This window comes from Cebidichthys violaceus, unplaced genomic scaffold (genome assembly GCF_023349555.1).
Source record: "Cebidichthys violaceus isolate CVI_PGR_0920_01 unplaced genomic scaffold, fCebVio1.0.p SCAF_15, whole genome shotgun sequence".
NCBI lineage: Eukaryota > Metazoa > Chordata > Actinopteri > Perciformes > Stichaeidae > Cebidichthys > Cebidichthys violaceus.
The window spans coordinates 9,664,920-9,686,314 of record NW_027176318.1 but is presented as its reverse complement, the minus strand read 5'-3'; the positions used below and the strand labels follow the sequence as shown (position 1 = coordinate 9,686,314).

The 21,395-nt window shown below is 42.8% G+C and overlaps 2 protein-coding genes across 3 annotated transcripts; one reads left to right on the top strand and one right to left on the bottom strand.

Moving 5' to 3' along the window:
- Positions 1-98: 98 nt before the first annotated feature.
- On the top strand, positions 99-8,116 carry pcolce2b (procollagen C-endopeptidase enhancer 2b). Its single transcript, XM_068709884.1, has 9 exons — positions 99-394; positions 670-778; positions 1,198-1,453; positions 2,465-2,589; positions 3,036-3,172; positions 3,265-3,428; positions 4,358-4,441; positions 6,441-6,608; positions 6,948-8,116. Exons 1-9 carry the CDS (start codon positions 261-263, stop codon positions 7,076-7,078), a joined length of 1,308 nt encoding a protein of 435 aa, XP_068565985.1. The 5' UTR covers positions 99-260; the 3' UTR covers positions 7,079-8,116.
- On the bottom strand, positions 7,272-21,254 carry trpc1 (transient receptor potential cation channel, subfamily C, member 1). 2 transcript variants are annotated; one of them, XM_068709882.1, is made up of 13 exons: positions 20,703-21,254; positions 19,705-19,859; positions 19,455-19,556; positions 19,058-19,260; positions 18,055-18,186; positions 17,669-17,864; positions 16,595-16,931; positions 14,512-14,651; positions 14,035-14,184; positions 10,025-10,209; positions 9,641-9,842; positions 9,055-9,249; positions 7,272-8,888 (listed from the first exon to the last, which is right to left on the bottom strand). In XM_068709882.1, exons 1-13 carry the CDS (start codon positions 20,866-20,868, stop codon positions 8,661-8,663), a joined length of 2,391 nt encoding a protein of 796 aa, XP_068565983.1. In that variant the 5' UTR covers positions 20,869-21,254; the 3' UTR covers positions 7,272-8,660. The 2 variants fall into 2 exon arrangements, with proteins under 2 accessions (XP_068565983.1, XP_068565984.1); XM_068709883.1 differs by lacking the exons at positions 19,058-19,260; positions 19,455-19,556; positions 19,705-19,859; positions 20,703-21,254 and adding an exon at positions 18,343-18,520.
- Positions 21,255-21,395: the final 141 nt, after the last annotated feature.

The following is a 21,395-nucleotide window of genomic DNA, read 5'->3' as shown; positions in this document are numbered from 1 at the left end:
TCTTCGGGAGTTGAAGTTTATCCATGCCACCTCCTTCAAGGTTTTTCCGGCCAGGTGCTGCAGGAAACTAATGCAATACCTCAAACCCTCCCTGTGCTTCTGTATTTTTTTTTTTTTTTTTTTTTAAAGCAGCAGCCTGTGCTCCGTCCTTCCATACACGCAGAACAAACGCTATATTCATCTGCTCCGGCTTGCAGTTACTGAAACTCCCTGCAGGAACTCCTGCCTACTTTACACCACCGTTTGAGCAGCAGGACACAATGCCATTCATTTCAAGGGGCGAACACAGGCGAAGAGCCTGCTCCGTTAACCCAACTATGTGGAGAACATGCAGTATTTTTTGCGCATGGAGTCTACTGTTCTTGACAGAGGTTTGCGCGCAGTCTCAACGGAGGTACACAATTTATTGTATTTTACTTATTTATTTTGAATCGATTTGAAAGTGAGCAAGGTGTCAAGGATCTCGTGTGGACTATGGAGAAGCATCGTCAGTGGACTGGAGTTTATTTAGAGGAATTTTCTGCAGTCCGGACATGTGGCGCATTGAATTAAATCTGTGTTAAATCCACCGCAGGCTGTCGTTGACGTTGAAACATGTTTAATTATTGCTTTAACACATCATCAACATTTGATATTTTGAAAATAGAAAACCTTCTCTCCCCCATCTAGACCAATCTTCACATGCGGCGGAAACATCACAGGGGACTCTGGAGTAATCGGGAGCCAGGGGTACCCAGGAGTTTACCCTCCAAATACCAAATGCGTGTGGAGAATCACAGTGAGTCCAATGTCACATTCAAGTTTAGCTTTTAAAGTCTAGCATAATGATGATGATAACATTGATAGCTAACTTGTTATTTAAAAACACACACAAACAGCTGCACGATATAATGGTATGATTCTCTAACCCCAAACTCCCAATTTCCTTCTAAAAATACTCAACCACAGCCAGCTTAAGGTTGTTTTTGTTGACTGGCTCCCTCCATTACATTACTGTTTAAACAGTCAAGGTGTTGGCTGGACCAAGTTGCATTTTGCTTTACATAAGTCAGACCTACTGTCTAATATGTTGTTCGTATCTGCAATCATATGTGGAGAACATAGTTTTGCATCATTAGTGTAACAAGCCAACATTCATGCTCTCAGTAATATTGATACACGTGTAACCCTTAATGCCCTCTGTAAATTCACACCCAGGTCCCAGAGGGAAAGGTGGTGGTCCTGTCATTCCGCTTTATTGACTTGGAGAACGACAACCTGTGCCGCTATGACTTTGTGGATGTTTACAGTGGCCATGTCAGTGGGCAGAGACTTGGTCGCTTCTGTGGGACGTTCAAGCCAGGAGCCCTGGTTTCAACGGGCAACAAGATGCTCCTACAGATGGTGTCTGATGCCAACACAGCTGGGAGTGGCTTCCTGACTGTTTTCTCTGCTGCCAACCCACATGAACGAGGTATAGGCAAACATGGGAAGAAGAAGCTTTGAGAATAGTTTTGGCGCGCTGGCTCTTATGTTGCTGTCCTACACAAGGAGGAGAGAATACCTTGCCGCTACCCAAGCATGTAATAGCCAGACACGTGGGGACTGTGTCTCAGCCATGGCTTCACCCCATAAAGGAATCTGATACTGACCTAGGAGTGTGTCTGTGTTGGGTCATAGGGTCAGTCTCTAAAAAGCAAATTAACAAGGCTTTAGTGATCTTTGTGGGTTTCACTTTTCAGAGACAAGGCTATGGGTTTAAAGTTCCAATAGGGAGGAATATCTTAACTTATCGCAGTATGATGAGGAATTTCTCTTGGAGCACATTAATAGAAGGCACAGGTCAGAAGTATTATTTAGAGTTGGATGAGCCTCTTCCTCTCTGCAGGGTTTGCGAAGTCACTTCTTCTGTTTTTGAGGATTTTTAATGGCTGGTTCTCTGTACTCAAGGAGCTGACAGCTGTAATGGATAATGTCTATTAACCAGCCGGTCTGGCTCAACACAATGAATGGTAACAGATACTAAAGACCGTTTTAGTGTTGTCAAAACTGTACAGCACAACATTTGTTAAGTGTCTATTTTTGTCACTGTGCTAAATTGTACTTCTTCATGTTGGAAAGGAAACATCAGTCTAAGTGTATGTTACAAAGACAACATGTCTTCAAGAGATTTAGTCTGAACGACTTGTGTTATTATTAAACTGGTGTTTCTCAGATGCTTGACGACGTTGGAAGCATACTGTCTTTTTTAAACTGTCCTCTGCACAGGACTAATGACTGACTTAGTATTTAGGGTGCACATAATGACAAAGAAGGCAACGAGAGCTCCTATTACAGTAGTGGGTCATTACAGGATCATATAATGTACTGTTCCTGGTTAAGAATGATGATAAGATCTGGATCATTGCCCTCAAGGAACAGCAACAATATTGTGCAGATTATTCCTGGTGACTATCCCAGATTACTATATGTCATTTCTCCACAGGGGACCAGTACTGTGGAGGCAGATTGGACAAGCCCTCTGGGACTTTCAAAACACCCAACTGGCCTGAGAAGGACTATCCGGCTGGAGTCACCTGCTTCTGGCACATAGTTGCACCAAAGAACCAGGTCAGAGTGTTCAAAATGAATGAATCTATTTTGTTCTTAATAAGAGGCGATGCTATATGCAAAGTTCTTAAAGGAAAGTTGCATAAAGCTTTTTTTTGACTCTAGCACAACAACCTCTGAATTGTGGGTAAAGTAGACACCAGGTTTCGACACAGATTAATAATGTATGGACTAAAAAAAAACTAGTTCTAGTTCTCCTGTGTTGATTTTGATGCTTTTTCTTCATTTAAACTGCCCTACATGAGTCCAACATTGTTGTCGGAGTGCAGTGCTAAATCTTTGAGCACTCTTATAAGACAGCTTAATGTGCAATGGGTGTGGAACAAGACTACATCATCCCACAAATGACAGGGTACCCTTTAGTCAAACAGCCTACCTTGATAGCCCTATTACAAGCTTTTGGTGCGTGACAGAATATTATCTTTGTGGTTTGTCTCCCGCGGCAGATTATTGAAGTCAAGTTTGAGAAGTTTGATGTGGAAAGGGATAACTACTGCCGCTATGACCACGTCTCCATTTTTAATGGGGCAGAAATCAACGATGCCAAGAGGATCGGCAAATATTGTGGAGACAGCCCCCCAGCGTAGGTGATTCTGATTTTATTCTCACTAAAACATCCATCTTATGAATTCCTCTCAGTTTACACTCAGTCTGCTTGTCTGCTTTTCTTTGCAGGCCAGTGTTCTCAGATGGGAACCAGCTCCTCATCCAGTTCCTGTCAGATCTCAGTCTAACCGCAGACGGCTTCATTGGACACTACAAGTTCCGACCAAAGAAATTCTCCATCACCACGATACCACCCACCACTACCACACAGCCAGTCACCACCAGGCCCATACGTAGGTAGCAACTTTTATCCAATTAAAAACCTCTAGAGGTCTTCTAACATCTGTCTTTGTTGATGTAGCTATGAGACATACTGGCTTTGCACTACTGGATTATCTTGCCAACACGTGGGGTTTATCTTTTCCCTTTAACCACTGCAATCTGCTTCTGATAGCAGATCTGGGCAAGAAAAGAAGAAGTGAAGTGTGCTGCTAGAGTCCTCTTAACACGGTTCATGGTTGAGAATTCTAAGTCAGAGCTGCTTTACAGTGGATAAATAGTTGGCATAATTATGAACACCCTTCTAAAATGAAATGGGTTTAATGGGTCCATTAAACAAAAAAAGGTCAAGCTAAATTGCGGATCTTCACAATTTGACATGCAGTACTGGAGACTGCAGGTTCTATTACAGATGCAGCCAACAGCAACACATGTTCATGTCTTTTGCTCACCTTTTTCTTTGTACATAGCACAAATTCATATCTAATGTGGGCATGTGTCGCAGCTCGTTTTCATACTCAAACTCACATTCCCACACACTGTTTTGTTTTTTCTCTTAGTCAAGCCAGGTTATCTTGGCGTCTCCCAGCCGTGATGTCATTATGCGACAGTTGCTTTCTTGTTGGTTTAAAATTCCTGACTTTTCCTTCTCCAGTAAGAATAATATTTGGACAGTCCCCTTGTATTTTCTTGGTGCGTTCCGTTATGGATTCTGTACTGTACCTCTAACTCTAAAAACAGATGTTCGCTTCACATTATCTCGCTCTTTTACACGCTGCACATTGTCTCTGAGGCTGACAGCCAGTCATTTGGACTCTTGTGTTACTGAGAACAATCTGTAAATAAACCACAGTAGAAACAGATGCAACCATAACTTATTATCTTGCATCACTGGCAGGCAAAATTGCAGAGATTGAATTTTCTTGTGTATTTTCTTCTGCAGCTCTGAAGTACTCTGTAGCCCTCTGCCAGCAGAAATGCAAAAGACGAGGAACACTTGACAGCAATTACTGCTCCAGCAATTTTGGTAAGAACATCAGCGCTTATTGCAATATATTTGAACCACGTAACCTACAGTCACTGATATGTCCCAGCCCTGCTAGTGTCATAACTGTACACATATACTGTTACTATACATACCTATAAAGTAAAAACCTTAACAGTACACAGTTCAAAGATTTACAACAGCATCGGGAAGCCAAATCTCTCTTAACAAGCAGTTTACAGTCCTGATAATGTCACTATCTTTGCTCCTCTGATTTCTCACTGCGCATCTCAAAGACTTCCTTGATAGCCTGTCAGGAAGTGAAGGAGTGCATACAGTAGGACACAGTTACATCCAGTGTAAACACACACACACACACACACACACACACACACACACACACACACACACACACACACACACACACACACACACACACATACACGCACACACACACACACACACACACACACACACACACACACACACACTCTGACTGTGGGTAAACTGTTGATAAATGAACGTGTTGATTCAGGCTCGGCCTCCGTATGCTACTCTCCTGCTCTCTGATGTTTTTTCCTCTTTGAGATGTTTACCACATGTGTTAGGTTGGCATTTCAAAGAGTTCACTTGGAATTGCATCAGGAACTGAGGAAAGGCAAGCGACGTGGTGGTGCGTGTGGAAAAAGTCACCCGTGTGATGTGCCGGCGCATTCAGCACACAATATGTTAGGACACATTTTAATGAAGTGGAGGGACGGTAGACTGACTCTAATTAACACTTAAAGCCATAACTGTTGCTATTGTTTAATCAAATAAGGTGATTTATGCGCTTTGAATTGTTAAAAGCAGTTCCCTGGTTTATACAACATCAGCATCAGATATAATAACGTTACTGAAACAGGCAGTCCTCTGGCTATTCTCCTGCCTGTCAGGAAATGAAACAGTACTGAGGTCCAGACATGTTGGTACCATCAATGAAAAGAATCCTGTTCAGACTGAATGAAACGTGCTTCTCTCTCACTCCACTGGCTCCACTGTCACTGCTAAATGCCAGGTCCATACAACAAAACTGTTTTTTTTTTTTTTTTTTACTTTTGAAGACCTGGACAGACTAAACAGGAAATGACTCACACATTTGTGAGCACAACCGAATATTAAAAAAAGCTGTGAGATACAGTAGGTAGCAAGTCTGTATTCAGACAAATTAACCTATAAGATGCTTATAGTTCATTTCTTTATTGTTTTGGTTGCCAGTGTCCCAAAACACAAAAATAAATTTGTGCTGTGTTAGATTGTATAGTTTATTATCGAGTTACCTCCACTGACTCAAAACATCTTAGCTGTCTGCTGGAGGACAATTATGATATCACACATTTAGGGGCCATATCCTGGAAACACTTAAAATATTAGTAAATTATATCCTTCATGTGTTTTTTGAGTTTTTGGGAAGGAGCTATTAGCTCATGGATGGATGACGGAGCCATAAAAAGGTCAAAAGGGGAGCGTTGAAAGCCTGTGAGGAGCCGATGAGAGGCTATGCTGGTTATTCACCATGACATCTTCACAGACAAGAACTAGCAGTAGTAGTACGCACACATTGTTCACGTCTATCTTAGATTATTGATGAGGAAAAGAGTCCCTTCACCACAGCTAGGTCTATGTTAAGTTTCCCTCTTTAAATTCCAGGCTCCCCTTTACCTGATGTTGAAACATTTGCTGAGTTCTTCGTGACATTCCCGTCAGCTTCAGCTGTACTTTGTGCTTAGCTCACATGGCTGTAGTCTTGGTACTTGGTGTCATTCTGATATGCGTTAACGACATCTTCTTTTACTCTTTTTTGATTTTTTCAAAGTGTCATTATGCTGCTGCAGTTGCTCTGCTTAAAGGTTTGGCTTTTGTTCTAACCACAGCCCAGAAACTTGCCACGACAGTGATGATTTTGTAGTTCATGTCTGGGCTTTCTCCTTATTTATGAGGAAGTGTGTCAAGTGATTTTCATGTATAAGTTCATTTGTCATGACCTGTTTGTCTGTGACAGTGATAACCGGTACAGTCATCACTGCTGTGATGAGAGAAGGAAGCATGTACGCCACTATCTCTATCATCAACGTGTATAAAGAAGGCAATCTGGCCATCCAGCAGGCAGGAAAGACCATGAGCACCAAGATCATCGTCCTGTGCAAGAAGTGTCCGTTCATCAGGAGAGGTGAGTTCACAGAGTGCTGGTGAAATCAAATCGTCAAAAAACAAAGTATCCGTATCCAAATGATGATAATCAATACAGAGTTCCTGGCTGACTGTTCTGAATAACTTATGGCTCTGAGTTTGCCTCCTTTGCTGTGCCGTCACGCTCAGTCGATAGAGCTTGCCCTAAAGTGTGAGGTGAGCGGCAGAACTCACTGTCCAAACATTAAATATGTTTATATGTATGCATATAAACATATAGTATACAGACCCGCCGCGTGGAGATTCTGATATTTGGCCTCCCTGAATGTCTCTGCCGTTCCGCCACTGCATTCAGGTTTTTTGTGTGTGACCTCACCAGGCTTGAACTACGTCTTCATGGGCCAGGTGGACGAAGAGGGCCGGGGGAAAATCGCCCCTCAGCACTTTGTTATGGCGTTTAAGACAAAGAACCAGAAAGGACTCAATGTTCTGAAAAACAAGCGGTGCTGAGCTCCAGTACGGACGAGGATTTCCACTGGACACGTTCGCCGGAGGCTCAGCTGTGGATGGAAACAATTAAGCATTAAATTATCTCCAACTCCACAACACAAACACAAGCCAACAACACAAGTGAATCTGGATGCAGAGACGCCAGAACAAAACATAAAATCTAGATTAATCATTCAATTAAGCGCAACTTCGATTTTTGTATTTATTCATGTTGCTGCAGATCACATGTTTTTAGAATAAACAAGAAGACATTCAGCACTTCTACTCTGTTCTATTAAGAGACCAGTCGGTTAGTCTTATCAGAATAATTAGCAACAAAATGATTTGTTTCCAACGTTATTCCATATTCTCACTCTGCCTAGTCACATTCCCGTCATGCCTCCAGCAGGGATTTAAATTGTAGCCAGTAACAGGAGCCCAGAATATGAAGTATAGCAATTCACAGAGATGTGCTTCACAAAACAAACAATAATCATATTGTTTAAAACTTCCAGTATCCACATCTGTTCTGCCTGTGTCCTGTCATGGTGCTATTAATTTAACATTTTTGCATATTCTACTTTTCAGTTGTTTCCCTTTGAGTCTGTGGAGCGCAATGTGAATAAACAGTTGGATTTATTATTTAGTATGCATTAAACAAATATAGCCTTAAACTTCCCAAGCCTGACACCCATAGGGGATCTGTCACAGCTGATTGTTGTATTTTTAATGACAGCGTCAACAGTCTGGAGTTCATTTTTGTGAGTTCAATTTTAATTGGCAGAATTTAGAAGTCTGTAAGTGATGATGAAAAGTGCAATATTTAATATGTATGTGATTCTATGCTGGTTTTATGTGAAACAACTGAGACACTTCCTAGCTAAAGCTCTCTTTCTTTAGTTTGTTTACAAATGCAAAGCACCGCTATCAGCATACATCATTTACTTGTGTTATAAAGACAGAGTTATGAAATGAAAATTATTTTCATATGAAAAAAGTCTGTGAATATTATTTATATTTTATTGTCTTCATCTTCCCAAATAAAACTCCTTCAACATGTGCCTTGTGTTTGTCTGTCTTGTGGATTGGTCTGTTGAGAGAGGTCAAGGCAGCAATGCTAAGCACGAGAATGGATCAGGTGTGTGTCATGTGACTCCCACGTGGACTGGACCGCTGGGCAGTTGGCTGAACAGTATACAGTTTTCATGGCTTTCTCAACTGAGTGACCAAAGATCAAGGAGAGAAATCAAAAAGTAACAAAAAGCAGCATTTGCATTCAGCAAAATCAGTTCTTTATGCCATTAAATTAATGTTTCCATAAATTGTTTAATAGTTTTTTTTCTATTGAAAAGCTTTATTTATTTACAAAAAGGTTGAATAGCTTGATTAATACATACGGGGCCTGAGTCGGGAGGCTTTGGTGGAGAATATATGTATATATTTCTAGTTAAGGTCCAGGTTTAAAAGTTGCCTCTGTGACTCAAAGGAGCAGAGTTTTTGCACATGCTCGGATCACACAGCATCCCAGAAAAATGAGAAGCAGAGGTTTTGTCAAAAGGAGAGGGGAAAGGGGAAGTTATATCTAGTCTCTTTTTTTTTTTTTTTAGCTCCTTGGGTAGAACATGGCATATTTGGAGGTCCGGAAGCCCAGCAGGTCCCTCATTTCGTTGCGAAACTTTGAGAGGTCTTGGCGCAGGTCGTTCAGATTCTCCACCGTGGCCTGGTCCGTGCTCTGCATCTTCTGCCGCGTGGAGGTCAAGTAGCGGTGAACCAGGCAGCACATGATCTTTTGATAGTTCTCATCATGCTTCTGCTTCAGGTTCTTCCACTCCTGGATGGAAAAGACAATGAAGGAATTCACAACGATGAAAAGATATTGCACAAAGCACAAGGATTACAGCAAATAATAAAAATCCAACAAAGATGCACTGGCAGCCATCTTCCCACTACAAGTTAGGGCTCTGATATTCTGACCTGTATGAAACTATCTTCCTTACCCTGAGGCTGTTCTGTCTCTTCACCTTGCCTTTTGAGGTGTGCGAACAGATCCACTTGCTCATGCTGGTCACCAGGTAGCAGACAGTCTTTGGGGAGGGGAGGATATTGAACGGTGGAGGCATGGTGCACTTGTCATCAAAGTAGCTCAGCCACAGTTTGGCCCGAGCAAACTTCCACTCCTTATCCTCGTGATTCTACAGAAGCCCAAAAACCCCAGGAGAACTTTGAGAACACAGAAATGTAAGAATATTCATTCACACGCTGTTCTCCTTTTATAGAGGAATCTTGAAAATGCAACTAAACTATTTTTTGGTGGAAATCCTTGAGGGCATAGATTTTCCTGGACAATGATGTTTTACTTAGCATAATCAAAATCGGTTGTTCAAAGAAAGAAGAAATCGTGCAGCAGCAGCATCAAAAGTAGAAACTATTTAACATCTGTGCAACATTTCAGGGTGAGTTAGAGAAAACTCTAATCTTAACAGTAAATGAAAACAGTTGCAACTTTTGGTTCCAAGTTGAACTCAAATTAGCCTTGACAGCGCTACGAAACAAAGTCATTATGGACCAAACGTTTACACTTACAGCAATTTGTCTGAAGCTTTTATGGAGCATGGCCACCAGCAGCTTGGTCAGCACGATAACCACCACAATGTTGTAGGTGCCTATGATCATGGCACCCACAAAAGAGCGCAGCTCCTCTGTGTAGCTGATGCGGGTGACGAAGAGCGCAACGTGTGCCAGGGAGAAGATGTACCAGAATAGGGCATAGCAGGTCCCCATGAACCTGTGAATCAGAAGAAGGTGGTAGATGTCATTTAGGAAACATGTCTGTCAGATGCATTTCTCAAAATAACCCTGAAAATCAACATCTAATTTCATACTTAAAGCATGATTCAGAATAACATTCTGCACATTCATCATCATCATCATTGCAGTATAAAATGACAGACTGAGGTTGGCCCATACGTGTGGAATGCATCATTGCTCTGTTGCTGGCAGAATATGCCCTCACAGTCCTTTGTTTGATTCTTGTCTGGGTCTTGCTGGTCCTTTCCATAAAGCTGGGTGAGTCCAATGGTGAAGGAGAATAACACCAACAGGAAGAGGCCCAAAAACTTTCCAAACTCCTGTAGCATCTGACCCATGGAGATCTGAGGAGACATGAATATATTTGGCTTGTTAATCCTGCGCCGCTTGATCTGATGTAGTCAAGAAGAGTCAGTTTTCTGCATTTGGGTGTCTGAGTTATGTGCTCTGCAGGGTTGATTTAATTATGTTTAATGTTTCTGTGTACTTGCACACGTTTAAGAATTGGCATTAGAAATACTCCATAAACAAGCTAACAGAGCCTTTTTTCCCAGCAGACATTTTGACTTGATGTAGGGAAAGCAGAGTTAAAACAAATAACATTAATGATGGAAATATTCCATTTAAGTGTCTCAGTAAGCTTTGCTCCTAAAGTATCAGGGAGCACCTCGATGGAAGCCAGCATTGTTATTTTCTACACCTGTGACGAGTCAGAATGTCTGCCGTCTTTACAACTTTGGCAAGGTAGCTTTATATGTCTACTTGATTGTGATGTTTTAGTACACTTTCAACACTTATCCTCTGTAAGAAAACTTTCTGACCACTTGTAGCTACTCCCCCACCCCCCCCCATGTTCTTGTTTTGCAATGACTCCCTGAGGAGGTGGAAAAAGCAATACATTCTGGCAGCTGTAGTGCTCTCTCACCCGACCTGAGGGAAGACAGACAAACATGGGAGAAGCCAAAAAAAGAGGGCTCAAAGACAGAGCAAGTGTGCTCAGACCATTGGAAACAAACTATTTAAAGACCTGAGTGGCTTATCTGTTTGCTAGGACCTCGTGATGCTCAAACAAGGTCAGAATGTGCTCGCCCTAGCAAAGCGCAAACACATAGAGTGTCCAATGTGAGGGATGACCGCTCTCCCTGCACCTCAAGGGGAATGACGACGGGAGTGTTTGCACTGAAACCCAGGCAGCTTGTTTGAGGAGAAGGGCTAGTCTATTTGGGTGATTCATTCTCTTGTCATGTCTGAATCTCCCCAGTGTATTCCTGTGCCACTTTGTACACATTTTGAAAAAGGAGTTGAGGGTGTTCCCTGCTTGCCCGGCCTGACAGGTAGCCTAACTTACAGTACAAACAGAGCAAGAACGCAGCAGGTCAGGAGCTCCTAACCTTGTACTGGATGGGGGTCTAATGCATTAAAAGGTAACTCAAATGCAACTATGTACACAAACATACACCAAAGCATACAGTACAGTACAGTTTGCTGTTTGTGTATAAGAAATGGTGAACTTTAGCATATTATTATAACAATGATATGATATAATGAAATGATACAACGTTTGAAACAATGGATGTAAAAGAACGCTGAACTTCCATCATTGCTATTTAACTGTTTATTTTCTTTTATATTATTTAAATACATTTAAAATGTCTCTGTGAAGCACTTTGGATAACATGTGTTGCTGTATAATTGTTCTAATTGTTTCAACACTCTTCCTAATTAGTTTTAAATATTTTCCAGCAGTGAGTCTCTTCGTTTAATGTGTTGTGGGACAACACCATCCACCGACACCAGTTGGTAAGTATTTTACACTTTTAAGCAGTGTGAACGCACAACCATAAATACTTGTATTTAGTATGCAACTGGGGCACAACTTGTGTCTTTTCTCTCAAACACATTCATACATGTCTGCTGGCGTGCCTGTATCAGTTATGGGAAAATTAACACTGTTGGTGAGGTTAAGTCTGGGCCATGAGTGAGCTCATTGTAAGCATACTGTTGATAGTAGATGACAAACACTTTCAGTCACTCTTTCCAACCTCAGTAGGGGGCACTGCCCGGCAGAAACATGAGCCGGCCTCTTCAGGAAGGACAGAATCATACATTACTGCAACCCACACAGCGCTGCCTCACTGTCTGTGTGTGAGAAGGAGCTCGTCTGACTGCAAATAATTGCACGCTCACACAACACACACGTCTGGAAATGTGTGGGCTTGTGTGCATTAGTGGGGAGGTGTGTCTGCCATGTGAGTGCGGCCGTGAACGCATCCAAAGCTAATCATTTTTCCATCTTGCTAAGCTAGCCAGACAGTGATGTCACAGAGAGAGTGAGTGAGTGAGTGAGTGAGTAAGTGAGGAGAGAAGAGAGAAGATAGAGGAGATTGTAGCTGAAAAGTGCTAATTAACGATCAACAGGGCACCCTTACTGTTTTATAAGTCAAGCACAAACAGCACTTGACTTAATGACAGGAAGGCATAAAGCCTTACAAATAAACTGACATCACTGAATACCTGAACACTGCTTTATGTAACAGAACCACACACAGAGGGAAAACGAAATTCTGCCAGAAAAAGTCAGATGTTGGCTGGCTTTACTATCTTTCTGCCAGCTGGCTGGACGATAAAATCATGATGCGATAAAAAGGGACACCTATGGCACTGAGGTTGTTGAAGAAGTCTGAGTAGAAAATATTTAAACCAGATTTTTGGCTTGTCTGGAAAGGTGAAAAAAAGAGAAAGGTTTAACCGTATGTCAATCAAACCCTAACGCTAACCCAAGAGCAAAAACACATTTTCCTTTGATTAAAACCTTCAGTGCCGTTCTTTGCTCCTCTTTACTCTCCAGGTCTGATTAAACTGATGCTGTTGCAGCATCTACGCTAACCTCTTTAGAAGCCATCATTGCTGTTTAGAACAGTTGCCTCTCAGTGATGTCTCACACACACACACACACACACACACACACACACACACACACACACACACACACACACACACACCTAAACCACGATTGTATCTGACAGTCGCTCCTCACAGGACGCTGAATGCACCGTGCTCTGGGTTACTAAAAGCCTGGATAAAAGATGGATTTTCATAAAAATTATCAGGAACAAAAATTGCTCTTCTCGTGATTTGAATTGATAAGGCCTATGGTGAATTGGGTTTGCGAAGGTTTGTCATTTTGAAAGAGTGGGTTCCCCAGGAAAAATGTTTGGGAAAACAAGCATAAAGCAGATCAGTACAACTGTATTGCTAAACATTTCCATAACCTTTTGGGGAAAAAAAACAAGTGAAGAGAAGATCAAGCCAATCAAATACAGGATTTAGAAAAGTTTACTAAAGACTGTTTACTTGGATCGTTTTTCGACAGCCATCTGCCCTTAATGTTCGGCACTTAGATTGATTGTAATCTAGCCGTTTGTTGAAAATGTCAAATCCCCAACCTTTCTATACTTGCCAGTAAAAGCAGTTATCAGGCTGATCCACATTTCAAATCGAATCCACTTAGCAGTGAAAAGTTCAGAAAATGAGTTTCAACTGCCGTTGACTATACAACATGTAACAACTGTACTTTTCCCTTTAATTACCATGCAGACAAAGTCGCAGTTAAGATGGTAGTGGATCAGCCTTAACTACAGGCCCTCATACATGTAGATGATAGAAATGGTGAGAGCAGGACGGTGATGCATAGTTGCAAAGCTTGATGATGTTGTGCTCAGTTTGTTATGAGCACATTATCACAGCAGAACACCATCCATCTACCGCCTCAGTCCACTGTGCTTAGTCTTAATGCTGACGATGATGGCGATGATACTGCTGAGCACAGCTGGTGTGATGTTTAGTGTGGGCTTGTCCTTGAGTGTTCACACTTCACTGAGAGAGGAAGAGAGTGGGTGGTGTACGTGCGTTCGGTGGGGTTAGAGAGAATGATAGAAAAGGAAAGCAGCGTGATAATCTTCACATATCAAATTTGGTCATTTTGTTCACATCCAAAGTGTTTTTTTACGAAGTCATGGCTGGACACATGATCTCAAAACTACGCAGGGATCTTCTTCTTACATGTCTGGCTCCACCGGGAATCAATTATGTATATATAACTACGAAAATGTGGAGCTGCTGAGCTCGCGAGTCCTTTTTTTTAGTGTGCGTCACCACTGCTTTCCTACCTGTAGCGGTCCCAGAATGGAGCTGGTGGTGTACATGAAGAAGAGTCGCAGGTAACTTAGAACGTTGGCAAAGGCAAACAGGCCCTCAGCCACCAAGATGGGATGGAAGGCGTCCCAGTATTTCCTCTCCGTGTCCGCCACATTCTTGAACTGAAGAACAAGCGAACCAAATCAGAAACACATATACTTGTTTTTGTACAGATAAACAAATGAGATATGAGCGATTAGTGTGTTAATTGATGAGCTTTAGGCCGTGTTTTTTTAACCTTAGGACAGAGCCAGGCTAGGTGCTCCCCCCCCCCCATTTCCAGTCTATCATTCTAAGTTAAGCAAACCACCTGCTAGTGGAAGCATTGTTCTAATCTAATTATTTAACTCGATATACAGTGACAGGAATTAACTTTCTGAATCCAGTTTTATATGCAGTTATCCATCCTCTAAATATAAAGAGTGTGTGTAATGTGTGTGTGTGTGTACCTTGCTATGAGCAACTATCTTGAGGGCAAAGGTGGATAGGTAAAGGGAATTCATCACGAAGCTCAGCTGGTTCCTAGACTCTTCCAGAAAGTCTTCCAGCCCCTCGTACCACAGACGCTTCACATCCGACCACACCATCCCTACAGGAGAGCAGGAAATTCCCATCACCACACGCATATACACATGCCACTGGAAAAAAGCCATTTTGCTGTCATCCCCAACATTTTAAAAATCGCTTCAACCATAAGTCATCTCACGGTGGGAGCCCGGGGGAAACAAGGAATGCATGAGACACAGAAATGGGAGATTAATGTGCTGAAAATGTGTCGTCTGTGAGATTTAAGGAGGTGTGTGGAATTTAATAAAGATGGATGTCCGTGTCTTTCTGCGTGCAAGTGGGATTTTATCAATTCTAAATGTACAGTAGAGATTACGGAAACTCGACTCCAGCTGCCAGTCCAAGGCATACAGTAGTGAGACATTCTCTATGCCTTGATTCATAACTGATTACATTACATTGAACCGGATTGATCTGTTATTGGTTTCCATGGATTCAAAAGAACATATGCTGACAGGGTTTGGCATGGAAATCACATTTATTTTTTTCTATGGAATGGTTGAATTTGAGTTCAATCAAACTCCACACACTCGCAGACAGCGAGAGATGCATTGAGACACACACACACACACACACACACACACACACACACACACACACACACACACACACACACACACACACACACACACGCGCAAGTCGCCCAGCCCAAAGACACACACACACACACACACACACACAGTCTCAGCATCTGATTTCCCCATTAATGTGAGGCATCTGGCTCAGGGGAACGGCAGGATGGAGAGAGCAGGAGAAAGATGAGAGGAGGGGATAGCGTGGGAGAAAGAGAGAACAATGGAAAGCAAAAGAAATGGAAAGCTGCTGTGTGGCTCGTCAGTGCTGTCTGTAGACATCAAGCAACTTTAATGGCTCCCTTTCACATTCTAATAACACTCACATTTGATTTGTAAATCATTATGAATCTCACTCTTGTTAATTAACTCATCTTGGGTATTTTGTTGATGACACCGGAGCATGAAATCTGCAACACAGCGTCACATCTTTGCAGTACAGCTGTTTTGCAATGAGGAAAAACAAACTGCTGAAGTTATTCAAATTGAACTTTGATGTTTCTCTTTGGCCGAAAAAAACCATTAAACTGTCTAATGACCGAACTGCTGATCTCACTCAAAAATACAGAATAAATTGCAAATTACCCCACGACCATCTTCATAACATTGAATAATAGAAGTCAATTGCTTCTACATCCTTTTATAACTCGTCAGGTGCAGTTATTGGCATGATTTATCAACCCTGCAGCGATAGTGAAACCTAGACCAATGAGGTGTGGTTGCGATGCTTTGTGTCCGGTGGAGAAGGGTAGGATGCTGCAACCATGAGACAAATATCTGTGCTGAGAAGGCAGGGCCATTAAAGCGATTGAATGATCATGCTAATGGTTTCTTGGCAGAATAGGAAGGTTCTGCAGAGAGGTCCTTCCCCAGAGACAGACGGAGTCAATTTCTAACTGTCACTAGCCCGCCCCATCTGAACAGATATGGCTTGTGTACACGTGTTTGTCTTCGTGCAAATACATGTTTGTATGTATGAGTCCAGCGATCCCAGCACTCAGATGGGCCACAGGGGAGATAGAAGAAGCTTTCCTTTCTATAGAGCTCACTTAGAAGCAGAACTGACAGATTTAATCTAGTCAAGCCAGGCATGCTGTCGTTGAGTATAGAATCGGTTGTTTGTCATGTCCTGCCTGATAGTATTACGGTTACAGGATACTAGACTTAGCCGGGCCATAACAGGAATCTCTCATTTTCCCTTCACTATGCGACGTTATTGGATTAAAGTCTGGTTTATATGATTGAATTCTATTCTTAGTTGAATGTGAATAATTTTTCAATTATAGCAATCTGCCCTCTTAGTACTGAAATATAGCCTATATTATGATTGCAACATACATACTCAATACATCAGTATGCTGTTTATTGATTGAAAGCCAAGTAAAAAGCTGACCTATGATCCAGAGGATGAGCAGGTAATCTATCATCTCCAGCGCAGGGCCCATGGTGTTTTTCTTGCCGTCGTTGTAGACCAGAGAGTACAGGTTGAGCAGCAGCAAGAAGGTGAAGTAGGAGGCGCTGTGGATGATGAACTTGACGAATGGCGTGTGGATGATCTGGCCCACGCGGGAGCGAGGCACCAGAAGGTAGCAGACAGAGAGCAGCGGCCAAAGCATCGCCACGCTCAGCACCGTGGCCATCTTCAGACAGGTGTGCTTGCGCCGATAACTGGCTGTCTCCCCAAACCAGACGGTGTTGAGGAACTGTTGACAGTTGGACTGAGCCACAAACTGTAAAAGGGGCAATCAGGAAATGAATCAACACGAAGAGGTGAAACTGACAGAAATTACAGGTTTCACTTTCTTGCCCAGAGTTGGGTTAGATGAGAATACTGGTGCCTCTCTCATTTCTCTAGGATGAGAAAGCAGCCGGTTAGCTTAGCTTAGCACAAACCACGACAGGAAAATGGGGCAAACAGGCCGAAGGAAAAATCTGCCTACCAGCACATTTTGAAGTGAGTCAGCTACAATTACATTAATGTTCTCCCTCCAATAAAAGTCCATCAACGGACCATAAATAAGACTCTAAGTAGTAGTTATCTGATGTGCAACCTTAAGGCAAACCTTTGCAGGATACAACGGTATGCCACTAGCTGTGCTGTGATGTACGGGTCACACTTTTCATACTGAGCCATCCCAGTTGTAAATCATCACTGGGGTTCAAACTTTGTTTCAAAAGGTCTTTGACTGCTGTTGCCTGGAGGAAGTGCTTTATCTTGCCAAACTCATACTTCCAAAAGACAAGCACATGGTGTACTAGAACAGATGTTATGGCCGAGTTATATATAAGAGGTAATTGATCACGGATAGTGTGATTATTTTCACTCCCTGATCTGTGGACAGTTGTGGAATTAAATGATCAAGTAATATATCAACCCACATCCTCAACCCACTTGCGTGTATCAAAGATTGGCATGCGACATGACAATGCCAAAAAACATGAATGTTGCAGACTTTGCCCCTCTAACCTCTTTTTGGTTGTACTTGATGGCAAGCTTGAGTCGACTGAGGTTCATTCGCTCCTCAAGCAAACCCCTCTTGTCAACTTGATCCTCACTGGATGTGTGGTTGAGAATCACTTCTAGCTCTCGAGAGTTTCGAGCCTGAGCCAGCAGGTCCTTGGCAAACATCTTACACTGCTTGGCCAGATCATCATAATCATTCCTGGAACAAGGAAATGAAGATACAACCAGACCACATGAAATATAATTCTTATCTGTTACATTCTATAAAGGAAGGGGGATTTATAATCTCACTGTGTGCATCCATGTACACTGATCTTTATGTGCAAAGAAATGAGATAAACATGCACTGACATGACGGACGGACACGCAGCAGTCGATAGGAAGCGTACCTGAACTCCACCTCGACCAGACTGAGCTCCTTGAGGTCTGCACTTAGCTCAAAGGCCCTGAGTATGGGATCTTCTTCAGTCAGCATGATCAGAGAGGGGCTGGCCAGGCAGCGGTAGATATCCAGGCGGAACCTGATCCAAAAATATCACATTGGATGAGGAGATGAAAGTGGTGGCGAAAAGAAAGGGAAGATGAAAATGTGAGGGAAGGAGCAGGAAAAACCAGAGGAACTGTAGAAAAGGAACTGTAGAAACAAACATACAGCCATCTAGCCGCTTCATTTGTACCTGCTTTGACCTCGGTGTTGTTTGTCAGCCAAACTGCAGCCTGATTCATTTAGCTTACTGTGTGGGAAGCTACACTGCCCGGCAGAGAGAATAAAAGCGCCCTGCAGAGGAGAATCTCATCTCAAAATCTCATCTGCAAGATGGTATCAGAAAACCAAGAAGCACTGCTTGTCTGAGGAAAGCAACTTCCCTCTAAATTACAGTTTGTAGTGATATTATCTTCTGGTGCAAAACTACTACTTATATGACCAGCACTGGTAAACAAAACACTGTCTCTCTATACACGTACAGATACGATAAGAAGAGCTTGGTAATAACAGAGAGCGTTAGGAGTATTCATGGTACTGTAGAAAAAAAAAGCATCTACAATAAGTCAATGCATAAGATAGTAAATCATTTCTTTCCAGGTATTTAAGATGACATTCTCAAGCTGATGCTATCATCAAAACAAGGCGCCGCGAGAACCTGAACTTGACAGACCAATAGATTCAGTGCTGCTCTTGAGCCCCTACATACCAGACAAAGGCCAAAGTAATTGCATAAAATAACACAGGCATCATCTGGAAGACATAAGTGATGTTGACCATTCCAACAGTAATTCAGTGCAACACTAGTTTTCTGGTTTCAATGGGAGCTTAATGCAGCCATCAGGGGAAAGCAAACACCATTCACACTTTTTAGGTTTTCTGTCTTCTAGGTCACCGTTTGTCTGTACCTGGAGTGTCGTAAGCTGTCCTTTTTGTTTTTAGCGTTGCAGAGCGTGCACTCGCAGCCTACAGCATGGGGCCGGGGAAGCGAGATGTCCTGTTTCAGCAGCATAGTCAGGATCTCGTAGTTGTTCCTGTGGGCTGCCAGGATGACTGGAGCCACGTCCATGGTGGTGGAATACTCTGGGTTCTGAATACGCTGCATCAGTTTCTGAAAAAAGATATATATATATATATATATATATATATATATATATATATATATATATATATATATATATATATATATATATATACGAATGAGTACTGTGCAGCAATTATACAAAAAGATCAGTTTCATCAGCTTTGCATCTGAAGTGTTTTTCTTGCAAAAGGGATTTATAACAGTATTAAGAGGAGGCTAACTGCAATGGAGGGCTTGGAGGATCTCCTCGGCCGATGGTTGAGGAGGATGTCCACAGCTCCCACCACCTCAGAGTCTATGGCCACCAACAAGGCGTCTGTCGCCTACACAGAAACAAACATTTTCAAAGCATCAGGTAACAGGTTACGCGCAAAGACAACTTAAGATGACAACAATATTAAAAAAAGTGATGTCTTGTACATGCATTGTTTTGTTCTGAGTGTGTGTGTGTGTGTGTGTGTGTGTCGCTACCTGGCAACCATGTTCCAGAAGGAGCTGCAGGATGTCTAGATTCTCGTTCTCGATGGTGATGGTGACGGCATCCCGGCCCAGCACGTCCACGCAGTTGAGGTTGAGCTCGCCGTGGCGGTTCTCCGCCAGCAGTTTCTTCACCATGTAGTAGTCGCCTGAGAAGCACATCAAAGACAAAGCAGCATGAAGGGAATCCACTTCAGGGAATTATTGCAGAGTCAGATCTATAAAAGCACTAAAGTGTTATCCGCGGTTTGAGCCAAACAGACACAGCTTCGGTCATGAGGTAAGCGCTCTTGCAGGCTCAGCTCCAGCAGTCCTCTCAACCTCTGTTGTGTATAACGATAACATATCCCTCAAAGGACACTTTCTGTTGCTGAGCCATGTTTAGAGATACTTTATATGGTCACACAGGCAGTTGCTGGCCTGTTCACCTAAAACAAGCGCTGCCTGGCTCTTAACGTATCAATGAAACACTCTCCTCCCATCTGACGAGATGACAGTGCCCATGCCTCTTTTGCTATTTCATGCTTGTGCCGTCTGCACATCCCGTGTAGTTTCTCTCCAGTTTGTGTGCGTTAACTTTCCTCCTAGGAGCTGCGACCAGACCAGGGAGAGAAACTTTTAGAAGAGCAGACCTTCAGCTAATTATATCATAGCCCCTGGGGGGGGGGGCATTTCCACAGTGATGAACGTGTAGGCAGCTGTGAGAGGTATTCACTGGGGGGGGGGAAATAAGTGCTATGACTGTACAGATTGCTGCCTGCTGCAATGGCCCTGCTGGAAATCTGTCAAGTTGTTAGTCATGATGTATTTTATCTACATTGCATGTCGGCCAGCTGATCACACAATATGCTTAAGTAAAATCTGAACTAATCAGTATTACAAGCCCACAGCTAGTCATCTGATTCCAACATTAACAATATTGAGTTTCAAAAACAATGATTATGGGATTGGGTTTACTTTTGGAGGAAACGATGAACAGATAAACAACAGACCTTTCTCGCATGCCAGCAAGAAGAGCTTCTCGTCCAGCGTAGTTTCCTCTTTCACCTCTCTCACGTCTTTCAAGGCCAGAAATTTATCCGGAGAGCAGGCGTCCGTGCCCTGGTACAGAGCTGCCATTACGACGGAGAGCGAGTACGAACAAACACTGATGTGCATCCCACTAGAAACCAGCGACCATTACACAAGAAAGCCTGTCATACGTGGTGACATGAGAGGGGGTCCTGCTTGTGTTGTCTGTCGCAGCGCAGCAGAGGATTTAAAGCGTCGTCATGCGGCTAAACCGATTTCATCTTGTGTTGTTATTGTCGTTGCGCCTCTGCCGCTCCGTTTGCGCGCGTCTGCTGGCTGAAAATAAGACCTCCTTTTGTTTTGTTTTTTTCATCCGCACGAAATTAATTCGATTTTCAAGTTTCATATGCAAGTGGCGACTGCGGTCCGACAAAAACACACAGCCATCTCACTCGGCGTGTTTACATGCACCATCTTCTCGCTCCTGTGGATCTTTTTGGTCCTGATGCTGCTGGCGAGGCTGCTACTGCGCATGTTTCCTCCTCCACCTGCTCGTTCATTTCGCAGGCTCTAAAAGCATGATTATGTAACAAGGCACGTCAGTGCAGCTTTGTAGGCCACTGACCATCTCAGTGTTGCATACATGCAGAGATACTGTGTCTGATCCAGCATTC

Bases quoted from the DNA above. Each gene is read 5' to 3' on its own strand.
- pcolce2b (XM_068709884.1), top strand. From the start codon at position 261: ATGCCATTCATTTCAAGGGGCGAACACAGGCGAAGAGCCTGCTCCGTT. The intron at 3,173-3,264 runs GTAGGTGATTCT...TTTTCTTTGCAG, and splicing joins TGTGGAGACAGCCCCCCAGC to GCCAGTGTTCTCAGATGGGA. The intron at 4,442-6,440 runs GTAAGAACATCA...TGTCTGTGACAG, and splicing joins TTACTGCTCCAGCAATTTTG to TGATAACCGGTACAGTCATC.
- trpc1 (XM_068709882.1), bottom strand. From the start codon at position 20,868: ATGCACATCAGTGTTTGTTCGTACTCGCTCTCCGTCGTAATGGCAGCT. The intron at 19,860-20,702 runs GTCTGTTGTTTA...TGTGCTTCTCAG, and splicing joins CTTGCTGGCATGCGAGAAAG to GCGACTACTACATGGTGAAG. The intron at 17,865-18,054 runs GTACGCTTCCTA...TCCTTGTTCCAG, and splicing joins CTGGTCGAGGTGGAGTTCAG to GAATGATTATGATGATCTGG.